We start from the raw sequence: 15,117 nt of genomic DNA, 5'->3' as shown, positions 1-15,117 counted from the left end.
GGGGGTCGGGCCTCGCCGTCGCCCCCCGGGCTGTGGGCCAGGCCGGGCGGCGAGCACCCGAGAAGCTGCGAGCTGCAGAGGGCAAAGCGCGGGCATATGTAGTTAACATAACTTCTAATTTCTTTCCAGTTACCGTTTTAACTTCTAAACGAATTGGTGATACCCGACATTTTTTGAAAGTAATGTACTCTGGGCTTGTAGAACTTTTAATTAACTTAATATTTTATACAACATAATTTCGAGGTACTTAGGATTTGTGTAAATAAACTTTTTTGCTTTAAAAAAAAAAGTCAAACTACGTTTGTGGTTAAAAATAACGCTGCGGCAAATATAATGCTATGGAAAGTGTTCCATGGTTATTGCGTTTAAATGCAAAAAAACCCTGAAGGAGTGTAGTCTAATGAGTGCCATACATAGTTGGAGGGTAAGAAGACTTCATTGCTAATTGTAGTTTTTCTGGTACAGTGTGGCTGAGCCTTCAGTTAGTTTGCTTCTTTGTTCTGTAAAGCTAAATTGATGTGGTGTGCTGTGGGACTGCTTAAGAATTAGTAGAAGTATTTGTAAGTAACTTTAATAAATTTAAAGCTCTGTTTAATTACTAAACGCTGTGTGCTTAATACAGGTATATATAGTTTTGTTAGACAATGAAAAAAAAATGCAGCTTAATTCTTTCAGCTGAGTTCAGTTGCACCTATTTTGTATTTACTGATGAGCTGTTCTTGAAAGCCTACCTCCTGGCTTCTTGTTCCAGGAGAATACAATGCAAGTTTCAGGGAATTATTTCATGTCAGCAGCAAAGCCTTTCTTGGACTCTGTAACTAATGCCATGGACTTAAATACTGTTTTCCTTGGAATACCTCACTCTTGCCGCAGGTCGTGTGGAATGTTCCTGTACTAAATGGGAATAGTCAAGGCTGTGTTCCATATGCATAATTAAATTTAACATAAATAATGCAGGTTTAGTGATCTAGCAATAGTGGAATTCATAAGACCACTGAGGGTTTTCTCTGTCTTACCTTAAAAGTTATTTAAAGCATACATTTTTCTCTCCTTAGCAGGTGGGAAGAATGAAAGGAAGGGGGGATGAAAGAATGTTGAACCTTTTTGTTTGGGTGTATGATGGAAGGAAACAGGACAGAGAACCTCTGCAATAAATCATTCGGATGGCTTCAGCGACAAGAGAATGATGCTAAACCATGGCTCTGGAAACTTTCTAATTGCTTTTCTGCTGCTGAAAAGTCTTTGCCTTGCAGTGCGAAAACGGTAATTCAGTGCTTTATGAAAAGCATAGTTGATATCCTGGTACAGAGCGGTATAACTAACTGCAGTGTTATTGCTGACTAAGTGGGGAGAGTGGGGAGGGGAGAAGGAGGAGACAGCAGTTAACATGGTAAGTACAAAATTTATCTGGGAATTTAAGGTCTTTAGTTGTGTTCACAACTCTGTCATTGATGTTGGTGAAAATGGGCGAGTTGCTTTGCTTGACAGGCTTTACTCTCTACAGCTCTATTTGGAATAATACGACTGGAATAATACAATGACAAAAAGTGTATAAGGCAGCTTCTTGAAAGCTGTGTGAAGTAATTGCTGAAGAGTTGAGTAGGGAAGTCGTCATGCTTCCAGATTTTTATCAATTTAGTTTGGAGGCAAATTTAGAGTTTTCTAAATTATTACTATATAGTAGTTACAGCAATTGTGGATACTGTTCTTTATGAATGTCTAATTTTTCTTTTTTTCCATTTCTTTAAATGTACCTGTTCTGTAACTGTATGTGATTCTATACGTTTAACATGCAAAGCACCTAAGGAATAGAAGGAATAGTACAACACAATGACTTACTTAACAACTGGAGCTTGCTTGCTCAAGTAACGCACTTTCATGCATGTTCAGTCTGACTTTCAGTAAAAGACATAGTGGAAACAGATAAGCATGTATTCTTTTGTGTTGCTGGTCTTGTGAGTCAGGGGTTAGGAAGGGACCTGCCATGAATTCTGGAATTTAACATATAAACTAGTTTCAGGCAGACTTTTGGCAGAGTGTATCTTCAATTCATAAGATGTGGTATCAGGTAGAGAAGAAGGGTTTTGAACTTGGATAATCAATTATTCATTACTGTGTAGTAGGAAATGCATTAAATTAAATTTGGCAAGTAAAAGTTGTTCCAAAGTACTGACCTAAAGCTTTGGAGCAGTGAGTTGTATGCAGGGTAACTCTACTGACCTTGACTGTTCTGGTGCTTCTCATAACCTTGCTTAGTTTTCACTGCTGCCGTTTTAGAAAAACACCCTGTATTTCTGTCTAAGCCTTTATGACTGTACGTCTTTATCTTAAATCAGAGTAGGCGAAAAGAACTTACATAGTTGTGGTGAAAATTTAGTCTCTTGTCCTGTGTTAGTTTACCCGCTTGATATAATTTCTAATTTTTTTAAGTCTTAGCCTGTTAATACATTACTTCTAAAAGTCTAATACAACTTTTACCTTGAAAAAAGACTTTAAAGATGGTTACTTATGTACTCCCAAACTGTGGTGTTTTTTTACTTCGTATCTGTCTGTTTGCTCTTAAAAGAAATAAATGTTTTTTTGCTTTGCAATTGTAGAGTGTCTCAGCTGTAGCCTAACGGTTTTCTGCTTTTCAAATTCTGTTTTACAGACCCATTGCTATTTGGTTTATAGCTTTTTTGTTTTATTGCTTCCAAAATCCACTGATACCAATATACCTCAGGCTGGCACACATAACTGGCATGTTTCTTTTAATATTTTAGATGTTCAGACAGTGAGGTAATAGTAATCATAGAGATAATACTTCTGAAAAGTTCTGTTTTTGCCAAAATTGTAACAGTCTAAAAATATGCTTGTTTATACTATAAAATTGTTGGTTTATTTATGTATCTGAATGTAACTGAGCTTTCATTTTCTAGAAAGATTACATGGAGAACAAGAAAGCTGCTGTAGAATTAAAGGATGCTTCATCTCCTCATAATGCTGGCTCTAAACCGTTTCCAGCAGTACCGCTTCCTGATGTTCGTCCTCTTCAGCAACAGCAAATACAGCTTTCACCTGGCCCGAAAGTAAGCTGCTGTGCTCATGGCTCTGACTCTTCTTGTACTCCACAAATGCATTGTGGTGGTGGTGGTGGTAACTTGATTCACCCTGGCACAATATTAGACTCAAAAAGCACTGGGACGATTACTTGTCAAGTAGGGTCAGGATTTGCTTATCAGTCTGCATCTTCACTGAAGAATCCTCCAGCTAGAAGCAATTTGGCAGGCATTGCGAGTGAGTTCCCTGGCATGTGTGTAGAAAACAGTGTATCTTCCTGTCAACATCTGCCCTGTTGTGGAAAACTCCATTTCCAGTCCTGTCATGGTAACATGCACAAACTGCATCAGTTTCCAGCCCTTCAGAGCTGCACATCTTCCGGCTATTTCCCTTGTTCTGAATTCACAAGTGGGGCTACAGGCCACTTGGATGAGCATATTGCACAGTCGGAGTTAACATCACGTGTGTGCGCCAACCCTTTGCACCTAAACATGGCACCTTCGGTTTGTTTAAAGGGCTCTCACTACTGCAATGACTGCTTGAGCAAGGTTTGTACACATCACATTTCTCATTCATTAAGCATTGTATATGGTTAATGCTAAAATAATGTTACTTGGGCAAAACACTAGCTTCCATGGGTTGCAGCTTGCGTCTTCCTAGTTGGTGATGCACAGTCCAAATGTACCAGATATCCTTTTTAAAGATGATCTCTCTTCTGAGGTAACATTAATTTCGATAGGAAGACAAAAGAAGCTATCACAATGTTTAGCTTACAGGTGATCTGTAATGTACTCAAGAAGAATTTTGACTGGATTTGAAAGACAGTTATCTCTTCTTGATAGCTCCAATTACAATGTTCCATAGTAGTGACTGAGAAAAGGCTAACAACAGTTAACATGTACCCTTGGACAGCTGATCAATAAAGATCCATTTGTAAGTCAGGTGAAATGTCTGATGCTACAAGTTATATTTTTGGTTTGATATGTTGTAGTTCAGTCTTCCCAAATCAGTAATTTATACTTCAGTAGCAATTTGGTACACTTTAGAACTGATTAAAACAGGGCTTGAATTTTAATAGGAATTTCTCAGCTTTGCGAGATGTGTTACTTAACCTTCCAAATTCAAGTTTGCAAGGTAAAAATGAAATGTTGTCATTTGAATAAACTAAATGGTGAATTCAATATGTTTGGATGTGACCACTATTGGGGGGCGAGGTGATTCATCCTTGTACTCTTAATTGTGCTGATTTCACATGCCAGGTCTTTTTTCTTTTTTTTTTCCTTAGAATACATATTAGTACTTCTTAAAGATGGCACGTCTTTATGTGCAGAGTTTAACAGAATCTTTCCTTGCATTTGGAAATCTAGAGCTAAGTATACTAGGAGAGACTAGGGTAGAAGCTTCCTTTGTGCAGTGATACTGTTGTTAACTTTAGAGTACATCTGAACCTGCATTTGTTGTAGAAGGGAAACTGTTTCTAGCATGGAATACTGTGTGTTAATATTGTATACTAAATGAACATCTTTTTGAAAAATTGTCCCAACAGCCAACCAGAAACAGCCTAGTTGATGCTGCTAAAATCTGGCCAAATATTCCTCCTCCAAGTGCACAGACTGCACCTGTTCCTATCCCAGTATGTAATGGCTGTGGAACCAAAGGAGCAGGAAATGAGAAGAGTTTGCTACTGGCGAGCAGCCTTGGCAAATCACCACAGAAATATGGTAAACCCCATTTGATTGAAACTTTTACTTAGTGGATGTCCTCCTTAAATACTGTTGTGCACATGAAGAGTTCTCTTAAATTGTACTGTTCTCTGGTAACATCTATGAAGTCATAGAAGACTAAACAGTAAAAAAAATACCTTTTTTCTGTTTTGTAAAGTCATAACTTGGCTTTACTTGTTTTGACTACCTAGTTAACTTACTGTACTGTTTGCATAGATTTTTGATATTTTTTTTTACTATTATTCTAAGGTCTTGGAAGCTATTTCATGGTGTATAAAGAAATTGTCTTCAGCCATACTTTCGAAAGTATTTTCTTAGTCTGTAGTGTCTATTCTTACTCCATATGCAGTAAAGGTGTAATATTTATAATTGCAATATAGCTTTTTTCAGTGTTCTTGAGAGGAAAATATTGTGTGAAATAATTACATGGTCTTTCTACAGTGTTAATATTGCTTCAATTGCAAAATCATATCTAGTATGAACATTGTAAACTTAGTGTCATGGAATAATAAGAAATTGGATAGTTTTACTATTGTTTTAAGACTACACCCATTTTTAGGTTTTTAAGGTGCAACACCCCAATTAAGTGTCTACAAGATTCACTGGTATTGCATTTTTTATAGAAGAATAACTAGTCAACATATACTTAAACAAATATGACATTTGTCTGGTGTGATTAATTTTATATTCTCAGCTGACTTTAATTCTTAGCTTGTTTTTAACCTGTGAGGATTCTGTGTCATTCTTCATGTTTCTTTTCCAGTTGTTTTGTGGGATTGGAATGGGTGTATAATGTTAATTCAAAATTAAATAGATATTCAGACTGCTGAAACACCAGAAACTTTATTTGCACTTCTTAGCTTGTGATAGCAAAAACTTGTAAACTCACTCTCCTGAACTGTAGGATACTTCTGTGTTTATTCCATACTGCCTTAATTTTCTATAATCATTATCACTATACTGGTAATCTCATCCAGTTCTGTTTAGATTCTTTATCTAATGCACACTGAACAGCTTTCGTTTCACTTCCATTACCAATATAGCACCTGCTGAGCTTTGTGCGACACAACTTCAGACAATTTTCATGGCACATACCACCTCAGCATTTGATAACATTTTTAAAAATACATTACTTGCTTATTCGAGAGTTTAAATGTAAAGCTGAAGTTGTCTTGCATTTTTATCCTAACTTAAAAGTGACTAAATTTCTGCTTAAGACTGATTTGAGGTATAAAATTTCTCCCTTAAAGAGAAACTTTGGAAATACCTGATTTGTTTCTAGATTCCTTAAGAAAATAAAACTCAACTTGCATTCCTGGGCATGTTGTTCTCTAAAAAATAAAGCTTCCTGTGTGCAAAGTTCATAGTTTACCAAGTTTAACAATTTTCGTATTTGGAGATAAATGAGCTGTGTTGTTAAACCTGTACAGGGTCTCCGGAAGTTGCAATAACAGGCCAAGTTCTGGAAAACTTGCCCCCCATTGGAGTCTTCTGGGATATTGAAAACTGTTCAGTTCCCACTGGCCGTTCAGCTATAGCGGTTGTACAGAGGATTCGTGAAAAGTTTTTTAAAGGTCACAGAGAGGCAGAATTCATCTGTGTATGTGACATTAGTAAAGAAAATAAAGAAGTTATTCAGGAACTAAACAACTGCCAGGTATCCAAACAGCCTCTACTTGATGTTCTTGCTTGAGAATTTGTGTACTCTGAGCGTTCTAATAGTGCTTCCTGTTCACTAAAACTTTATGTTAGCTTCTGGTTTTTTAGTGCATGAGCTTATAATTAGTTTATGGGTGGGTCCTTAATGCTGGACTCCTCGGTGTGATACTTTTTAAAACTGAAACTGTGTTCCATTATAGGTAGATTACTGTTTTAGCTTTAGTAAAGAGGATTTTTATTTCATCCAGTAGTAAGTGCTGGTGGCTGCATTTCTAGTGTTACCCTTCAAATCTAATGATTAGTTAATGACTAAATCATTAACCTCAAAGAATTATGATTGTGTGAACTTAACTTTTTTAATTCTGTTAGTGAATATTGTGCTGATTAGTGAGGACACTTGTAAATTAGTGCTATTGATTGGGGCACCTTTAAAACTGCATGTTTTTCCACGAATACTTTTTTGTTTCTTGGTATTTTTTAACTTTTTGTGTAGGTTTAAGTCAGAAATTCCCTTCCCACATCCTAAATTGCAGATATGATAACAGGTTGACAGTATATCTGCTTATGTGAGGTAAAATGAATTGATAGGGAGTACTTCCTACGTTTGTCACACCTCTAATTCAAATCCGGGCTTATGGAATATTTTTAAGGCATGTAAATTGTGATCTTTAACACAGAACAGTGGAAGTCATCCCTAAGACATTGCTGAACAACTAGGGTTGAAGTTCATTGCTCATTAGAACAGTTTGAGATCCATACATGTTTTATTGAGTGGATGTGTGTGTTAATTTATCTAAATAAAAGGTGCCTGTGAAAGCTTGTATTTGTTATTTAAAAATAAATTTAGGCAAGCATAGTTAACATTCAAGCTTTTCTTTAGAGCCTATGTATGCATTTCCGCAGGTGACTGTTGCGCACATCAATGCTACAGCAAAGAATGCTGCTGATGACAAACTCAGACAGAGTCTTAGGAGATTTGCTGATACACACACTGCGCCTGCCACTGTGGTTCTTGTGTCAAGTAAGTGCTAGTGGTACTAATCTACAGTGCAGAATTCAGTTCCTCTCTTCAGTAGTACTTTTGCATATGACTATTTACTTTCCAAGGGTTGTGGTTAGAATCAGCTTTGTGGTTAGAATCAGAATGAGCTTTAACTGAATTGCTCAAGAATTCTTAATGTCAGTGGCAGCAAGGGAGAAAGCAAGATGAGAACTTGGCTTAGTTAACTATCGGCATTGGAATCTGATGTCTTGTGGAGTGTCAATAGGTATGTGTATAAATACTGTCTAAAGTTAGACAGCTTCAGCAGGAAGCTGATAAAGTAAAACTCATTGAGTCTTCCTTATGGTAGTCTTTCTGAATGCTTTGAGCAAAATGTATTTGATTTGTTTTTCATTATTGTAGCAGCATACTATACAGTTAAATATGCAAGCCACTCAACTATTTAATTGGCATGTGTTGCCCTGGACATCTCCCTAAAGCTAAACTAATGTTTGCGATAGAAGTATACAGTACTAGTCAAATGTCTTGCTGATAAATTGCTAAAAGTTGCTATTGAAAGGAAGCCCTTGTCTGAGACTGAATATTAACTGCTGATTTAAATTATGTCTGTTGAGAAGCCTTGTAGCTGGTGGTGCTTTTTCACTGGAAATTTTCAGTGATAAATGGAACTTGTCATTGAGACCTGGAGTGTTTGTTTGATATCCACTGCCCGCTCCCCAGCTTTTTGATGTATTTCCTTGTTCATTCTATTTTTTTTTTCGTTCTCCAGCGGATGTAAACTTTGCTTTGGAACTCAGTGACCTGAGACACCGACATGGTTTTCGGATAATTTTGGTACATAAAAACCAAGCTTCAGAAGCACTCTTACATCATGCTCATGAGCTTATTTGTTTTGAAGAATTTATTTCAGACTTGCCACCAAGGTTACCACTGAAAATGCCGGTAAGGATTTTAATTCTTAATACAACAAACATCTCAATGTCAACTACTTTTTTCTAATTTAGATAGGATGTCTGCTGCATACTTGACCACTGTTTGTATTTCAGTTACTACCACATGAATGTATGCTTTCTGCTTAAAGACTGAAAGAATGAAATAATAAAGTAATTAACTAAAGTAAAATAGCAAGGTCCCATTCTTATCACTAAATATTTTATCAGATAGTGTATCTTACATGCTTTTCTTTCACTGGCAGAAGGTTAAGGTAGGTACTCAGTTGTGCATTAAGATAGCTCTGCGATGCTTTCTTAACAGTTTTGAGTGACTGTTTTCTTGGAGTTTTTGTCTTCCTGATGATTCCCTCTGTATTTTTTGTGTTATCTTTGCGCAGCACTCGTAACCTTTTCTTCCTTTGAAATAACTTCCTGAACTGTGTGTTCACATGCAGGTGTAGAATATATGGAATTCTTGGGTTGCAAACAGTAATGCTTTATTATCTGGAGAAGTGATCAGGTATTGATCTATTGATCAGGGATGCTATAGTCTCTTCTAGCTTTAAATTATATTGGAGATGGAAGTTTGAGGATCTACATTGGTATGAGAGTTTTCCAAGCGAATTGAATGCTGCAAGAAGAATGACTTGAGGGGAGCGGGGGGAGAGAGTGTTACCAGAATCAGTATAAAAATACTGGTTTTGAACAAGAGGGTATTCTGACATAACCAAATTAAAATCTTACTCCTTTTAAACAGGCATGCCATACATTATTATATGTTTATAATCTGCCAACAAACAGAGACAGCAAAAGTGTCAGTAATAGACTCAGGCGTTTGTCAGACAACTGTGGAGGGAAGGTGCTGAGCATTTCTGGAAGCAGTGCAATTCTCCGTTTTTTAAATCAAGAAAGTGCTGAAAGGGCTCGGAAGCGAATGGAAAATGAAGATGTTTTTGGTAACAGGATTGTAGTGTCTTTTACTCCCAAAAACAAAGAACTTAATGAAACAAAAAGTTCCAGCTTTGTGGGAGCTGAAAAGATGAAGTCTCCCAAAAAAATTAACAAGAACACAAAGCTGTGCCTCCTCAACAAAGACTCAAGTGATCAGTCTCTTGGTACCAAAGGCTCTGCTGGGAGAGGATTCCAGATTCATGGATCGATTGTCAAACCCACACATGTTAAAAGTTTACAGGTATTGTTCTACCTTATTAAGTATTCTTGCTTTTCCTCATGTTCTGAGGATTGTTTCTGTTACAGCTTTATCTTTAACTTGTCAGTCGTAGTTAATAAATAACTAATGTATAGTGACATTCCTGAATGAGAGCTGTATTGGAAAATATTGGAAAATTGTATCTGCTTGGAAAGCAAACGATGAATTTGAGGGTTGTTTTTCCCCTTCCCTGCCACTTTATGTCAATTTGGAAATACTGCTGGTACTTACTGAGTCTCAAATTCTAGGCCAGTTTTGAATTTTGTATTGGTGTTGAAGAGTGATCCCTTTGCTAGTTTTAAGGAGAACTAGGGTAGATTGACGGTGTAGCAAAAATATTTCAACTAATTGACAGCTTACTATTGTCTGTCACAGAAAATCAAATATTCCTGTTATGAACTACCAAGGAAAATGCTGTTAAAGAAAAATCTGTCAGTTATCTAGGTTTCCATCACGAGGAAAGCCTCTGGCAAGGAATGTCTGGTGCTTTTCTGCTGACCTTTCATCTGTTTTACATAGGAACTGTGCCGCCTTGAATCAAAGACCACCAGTAGAAATACTGAAAACCAGCAAGAACATTTAGGAGAACAAATTCCTTCTCCTCAGAGCAACTCTAATGCAGTGATTCCTGTGTCTCTGGCAACAAAAAAAATCGGAATGGGAGAATCATCCTGTAAAAGTAGTCAGAAGTATGTTTAAACATAAAGACATCAGTGTTAGCTACATTATTTTAAAGGAGTTCTGCAATGTAATGTTTTTTTCTTTTTCTTATATGTATTTGTAAATAGAAAAGAGACCTCTGCTTCCAGGAGCATTACCAATTCCCCTGTAGATAAAGATAAAGACGAAACTGTATTTCAGGTCAGCTATCCCTCTGCTTTCAGTAAGTTGACAGCCTCAAGACAACTCAGTCCTTTACTCATGTCTCAGAGTTGCTGGTCATCTCGGTAAGTGTCTATGTCTCATTTGGGAAGTGAAGTGAGACTTCACGGGTATATACATTCATTATTGACAGCTGCATATGGAATTGTGTATGCTAAGCACATTACTTTTGCCTCCACATAAATCAGTGCATTAAAGGAAACTGTGATGGTGCTGTATAACAGGTAACAGAGGGTGGATGTAAGTATAAGATGGAGTGAACTCTTTCTCAGAAACTTACTGTATGGCAATTGTTTCCTGCAAACTTTGTCTTTAAATCTTCTGAAGAATTTTCAGAAGTATTATAGACATCTTACTCTTCTTAATTTCAGTGCTTTTGACATTCCCAGTAGAAATTTATCCAGGCCCACTAAATTCTTGTAGACTTAAATATCTGGCCTTTGCCAATTATTAAAATAATGTGAATGAGTTTGCCTTTTTAAAATGTATTAATAAGATAGATTAATAAGACTTGGTGTCAAATATATGATTAAATTGGGTGTCTTTGAAATGCAATACGAATTATTTCATTTCTTCAAAATGTTATGACATTTTGCTTGTGGTGAAATTTGTTTTGTCTGCACATACGTACTGGGAAAATACCTTCGAAGTGCTGTATTTGTGCTCTTGATCTGCATATATTTTCTGATTAATTTTGAAATGTAAATATCAGAATTGTGCAAGAGCTACTTTAGCTCATAAATGTTTTTATTTTACACAGGAGTATGTCTCCAAACCTCTCAAATAGATCTTCTCCACTCACGTTTAATGTAGTAAATCATACCAGTGGTACAGACTGCCCTGATCCTTTTGCAAATGGTGCAGACATTCAGATAAGCAATGTAGATTATAGATTGTCCAGAAAAGAGTTGCAGCAAAATTTACAAGAAATTTTCTCAAGACATGGCAAGGTAAAGGCTAAAATACCTTTATTAAATCTGTTTTTTATGTACTTCCTGTTTATGTGTTTATGGACATGTTTGTGGTCTGGCTTTAAGTGAGTAGGAATGGAAAGCTATCAAAACATGACTTTTAAACTTTGTTAAATTGTCTTCTTCCTTCAAAAAGACCAGTTCATCACTTGCATTATCTTCTTAATTTGCATGGGGTCTTCATAGATCTGGTGTTCTGAAACTTTGTATGTGAAATTCTTAGTAAGTGGCTCATTAGTGATGCAGAGAAGAGACTTAGGCTTTAGCTGTAAAGCTGAATTCCTAATGTCAGCTGAACAATCACAGAAAGTTTGTTTTGAATCAGAAGTGATCAAAACAGACATGGAGAGTGTGAATCAGTAAGAAGCAACTATGCAAGGAGAGGTCCTTTCTGCAGCAGGCCTAATTCTGTCTGATCTGTAGATTACATTGTTCTGGCATAATCTACATGGGAAGATGATGCTTGTGTTAAAGGAATATCATGGTCTTGCCTTGGCTAAGGCTCACTGGACTTGGTTCCTGTTTGCATTGTCCTGTTGGCCACGGTTCATCATACTCAGTTCCCTTTTGCATTGTATTTGGCCACTGCCAAAGCAAGATGGTGCTACTCTTGTGTTGGCTTGCCTTGTGTTAATATTTTGATAAATGTTTTCTTCCTTCAGGTAAAAAGTGTAGAGCTCAGTCCTCATACAGACTACCAGTTGAAGGCTACAGTTCAGATGGAAAATCTGCAAGAAGCAATCAGTGCTGTCAACAATCTTCACAGATACAAGATTGGCAGTAAAAGGATCCAGGTCTCATTAGCAACAGGAGCTGCTAGTAAATCACTCTCTCTACTCGGGTAATAAGCACTTCGGCATTGTCTCAGTTGTTCTAGCATGTATTTAATAGCTGAGAGATCATTTAAAATACTGAGGAAAGGAATGATAGAGAAATAAAGTAAAATCTGTCTTACGACTTGATGAATGTGTTAAATACAACTAGGCTAGTTTTCAGTTTAGCATTTTTACACTGCTTATATTTTAAGTTGCATCTGAAGAGACTAGATCTCTATTTAATAGTGTTTATTAGTTTCAGTGCTACTCTTTCATAATGCTAATATACCTCAATAACTTAATTTGTGCAGCTGAGTTAAGATAATACTTGGCACCTTTATTTCTTTCTTCCAAGGAAGTGCATATGAATCTTCTCTTTGAGGATGGGGTACACAGTTTAAATGCTGTTGGTGTGTCTTTTGATTTCCATTTTCTAGATGGAAGATGATAGAACTAGAGTTCTGGTGTTAGTGAGAATACAAGTATTTTCTATTTCAATTTTTTCCTTACTGAAAGAAAGCATTACGAAAAAAGTTGTCTTTGTTTTCCCAGAAAACTCCAGTGAAAATAGTGCGTGGAGTGTTCTATAATTATGTGCTACTTGCCCTTGTATAATTTACAACTCTGTCATTCTTGCCTTTTAGTTTATGCCTGTTCAGAGTTCTTAATGACCATGCTGGTAACTTCTAGTGCTGCAGCTTTAATGTTGCATTTTATAGATGGTTGAAATCTTACCACCACCTATGAAAGATGCAGAGATGTTACCTAATGAGCTAGCAGAAGTGTTACTATTTGCACTCCGCTGATCTGAAGTGTCACCTTTTGTAGTGCTGGGATGGAAAGGAATGCAGTTTGTCCTTTTATGTTTATAGTTCATAAACTGCATCTGTAAATACCTCACCAATTTTGGCTGGAGACTAATAATAACAGATTAATTTTGTACTAATGTTATAAAACTTCTTTTATAGCTCAGAAACAATATCCATTCTGCAGGATGCACCTGCTTGTTGTCTGCCTGTATTCAAATTCACAGAAATCTATGAAAAGAAGTAAGTCCTCAGTTGTGTTTTTTCTCTAGAACTTCTAAAAAGAATCTGATCTTGTGGAATTACAGTGAATTATAGAGAGTGTTATTCCATAACAGAATGGAGTGTTACGGGTTTCTTTTTGTTTAGATATTGCAGCACATTACCGATCCAGCAGCAATGACTGTAATACTGGCCTTTCATAGAGGATATGTATTTTCTTTCAGTATTTTACTTAATTTCTCTACATAGGGATGAATAGAAAAGTCACCTGAACATTTTGCATAGTTTCTAGTGTTTATTCCTGTTTCTTAAAAAATGCAGATTACTGCAGTCTCTAACTGTGTTTATAAAGTGTATTTATTTCAATTTGTTTCTTTTAGATTTGGGCATAAATTAATTGTATCAGACTTGTATAAGCTAACGGATACTGTGGCAATCCGTGACCAAGGAAGTGCGCGGCTGGTGTGCCTTTTACCCAGCAGCCAAGCCCGGCAGAGTCCACTGGGATCTTCACAGTCACATGATGGTTCATCAGCAAACTGTAGTCCTATAATATTTGAAGAGTTGGAATACCATGAGCCTGTTTGTAAGCAGCATTGCCTGAATAAAGACTTTATGTAAGCTGTGTATAAATACTATAAAATCTTACAAAATGTTTGAACAGCATTTAACGCTTACAGCTATATTAAAGTTGAGGTATATATGTTCATATAGCATGCTCCAGTCGCTCTTTATATGTTCACAAGAAGTCGGGCAGAAAAATTGCGAGTTGCCACAGCAAATTTTACAGGCAGTTCTTACGGATCAGTCTGTTCAGATAACATTATTGTATTCTTGCGCAGCTGCCAAGATTGAGTACCTCTTAAACAGAAGCTGAAATATATGCTACCTTCCTCTGGTTATATGTATATACATATATATATGTAGATTATACATACTAGAGGTTTCTATTAGCTTGAATTTTATTATGTAATTATAGCTGGAGCTGATCGTTCTTCTTTTGGCCTCCAGCTGCTTTTAGTAAGTGGTTCGTACTGGGTTGAAGACTTCCTGAAGCTATATGTTAAGTTTTTTTGTTTGTTTTATTCAACAGCAGCCAGGTTGTGCTTCTAGAGCAGTTATTAGGTGTTCACTGTTAACTGCCTGGTATGTGCTGCTAAAATTTAATCTGAAAGTTTTAATCTAATAGTAATAAAAATGTGGTCTTCTAAATGTTGCTTGTCTTCTGGAAGTTTGCTGTAGCTGTATTAACTTTTGTGAGGAAAAGGTGGAAGTTGCTTGTGACTGTACATAGTGGTATTGTCAGTGAGTAGCAGTATGTCGTATGTGTATGTTTACTATAGGTGAGCACAGGCATACTATGCTGAAGCTATGTGTAGAATGAGCATATAAACTTCAACCTCTTCTTTTTACAGTGAGCATGAGTTTGATCCAGATTCTTATAGAATTCCTTTTGTGATTTTGTCTCTGAAGACATTTGCTCCCCAAGTTCATAGTCTTCTACAGACACATGAGGGTACTGTGCCTTTACTGAGGTAAAATATTTTAATTTAGGCTTTTAGCGTAAAGGCTGATAGGTTAAAAGATTTAGAACTTTATTGATGGCTGTTGTAATGCTCTGAAGCTACCTGTGGTATAAAAACTCCGGTTCTTGTGTAAGATGGAATCTTTTATAGCAAATAAGTATCTTATGAAATTATTACTTTTTGAATTCTTGTTGAGCAAAAAAGACATACTTATTTAAAATGTGCATTTTATGAAGACTTCTATAATGTGTTAGTTGATGAAGCCTCTTGCTCAGGAAGTGTCTCAAAATAATGCTATTGTTATAGGTGGTATATTGGTTTTTTTATA

General features: G+C 36.4%; 1 protein-coding gene across 1 annotated transcript; it reads left to right on the top strand.

Annotated features, from left to right (window-relative positions):
* Positions 1-1,050: 1,050 nt before the first annotated feature.
* Positions 1,051-14,798, top strand: KIAA0430 (KIAA0430 ortholog; the record flags this gene model as incomplete). Its single annotated transcript, XM_010290656.1, has 14 exons — positions 1,051-1,263; positions 2,919-3,587; positions 4,586-4,760; positions 6,194-6,420; positions 7,326-7,443; positions 8,195-8,367; positions 9,115-9,549; positions 10,087-10,256; positions 10,356-10,514; positions 11,210-11,399; positions 12,083-12,261; positions 13,204-13,284; positions 13,644-13,880; positions 14,679-14,798. Coding segments are annotated over exons 1-14 (3,080 nt in total), but the record flags the coding sequence as incomplete, so codon positions are not given.
* Between the last annotated feature and the right edge of the window lie 319 nt (positions 14,799-15,117).

The sequence above is a fragment of the Phaethon lepturus genome, unplaced genomic scaffold (assembly GCF_000687285.1).
Source record: "Phaethon lepturus isolate BGI_N335 unplaced genomic scaffold, ASM68728v1 scaffold55427, whole genome shotgun sequence".
NCBI classification, from domain to species: domain Eukaryota; kingdom Metazoa; phylum Chordata; class Aves; order Phaethontiformes; family Phaethontidae; genus Phaethon; species Phaethon lepturus.
The sequence above is the reverse complement of the archived record's forward strand: the minus strand, read 5'-3'. Positions and strand labels throughout refer to the sequence as shown.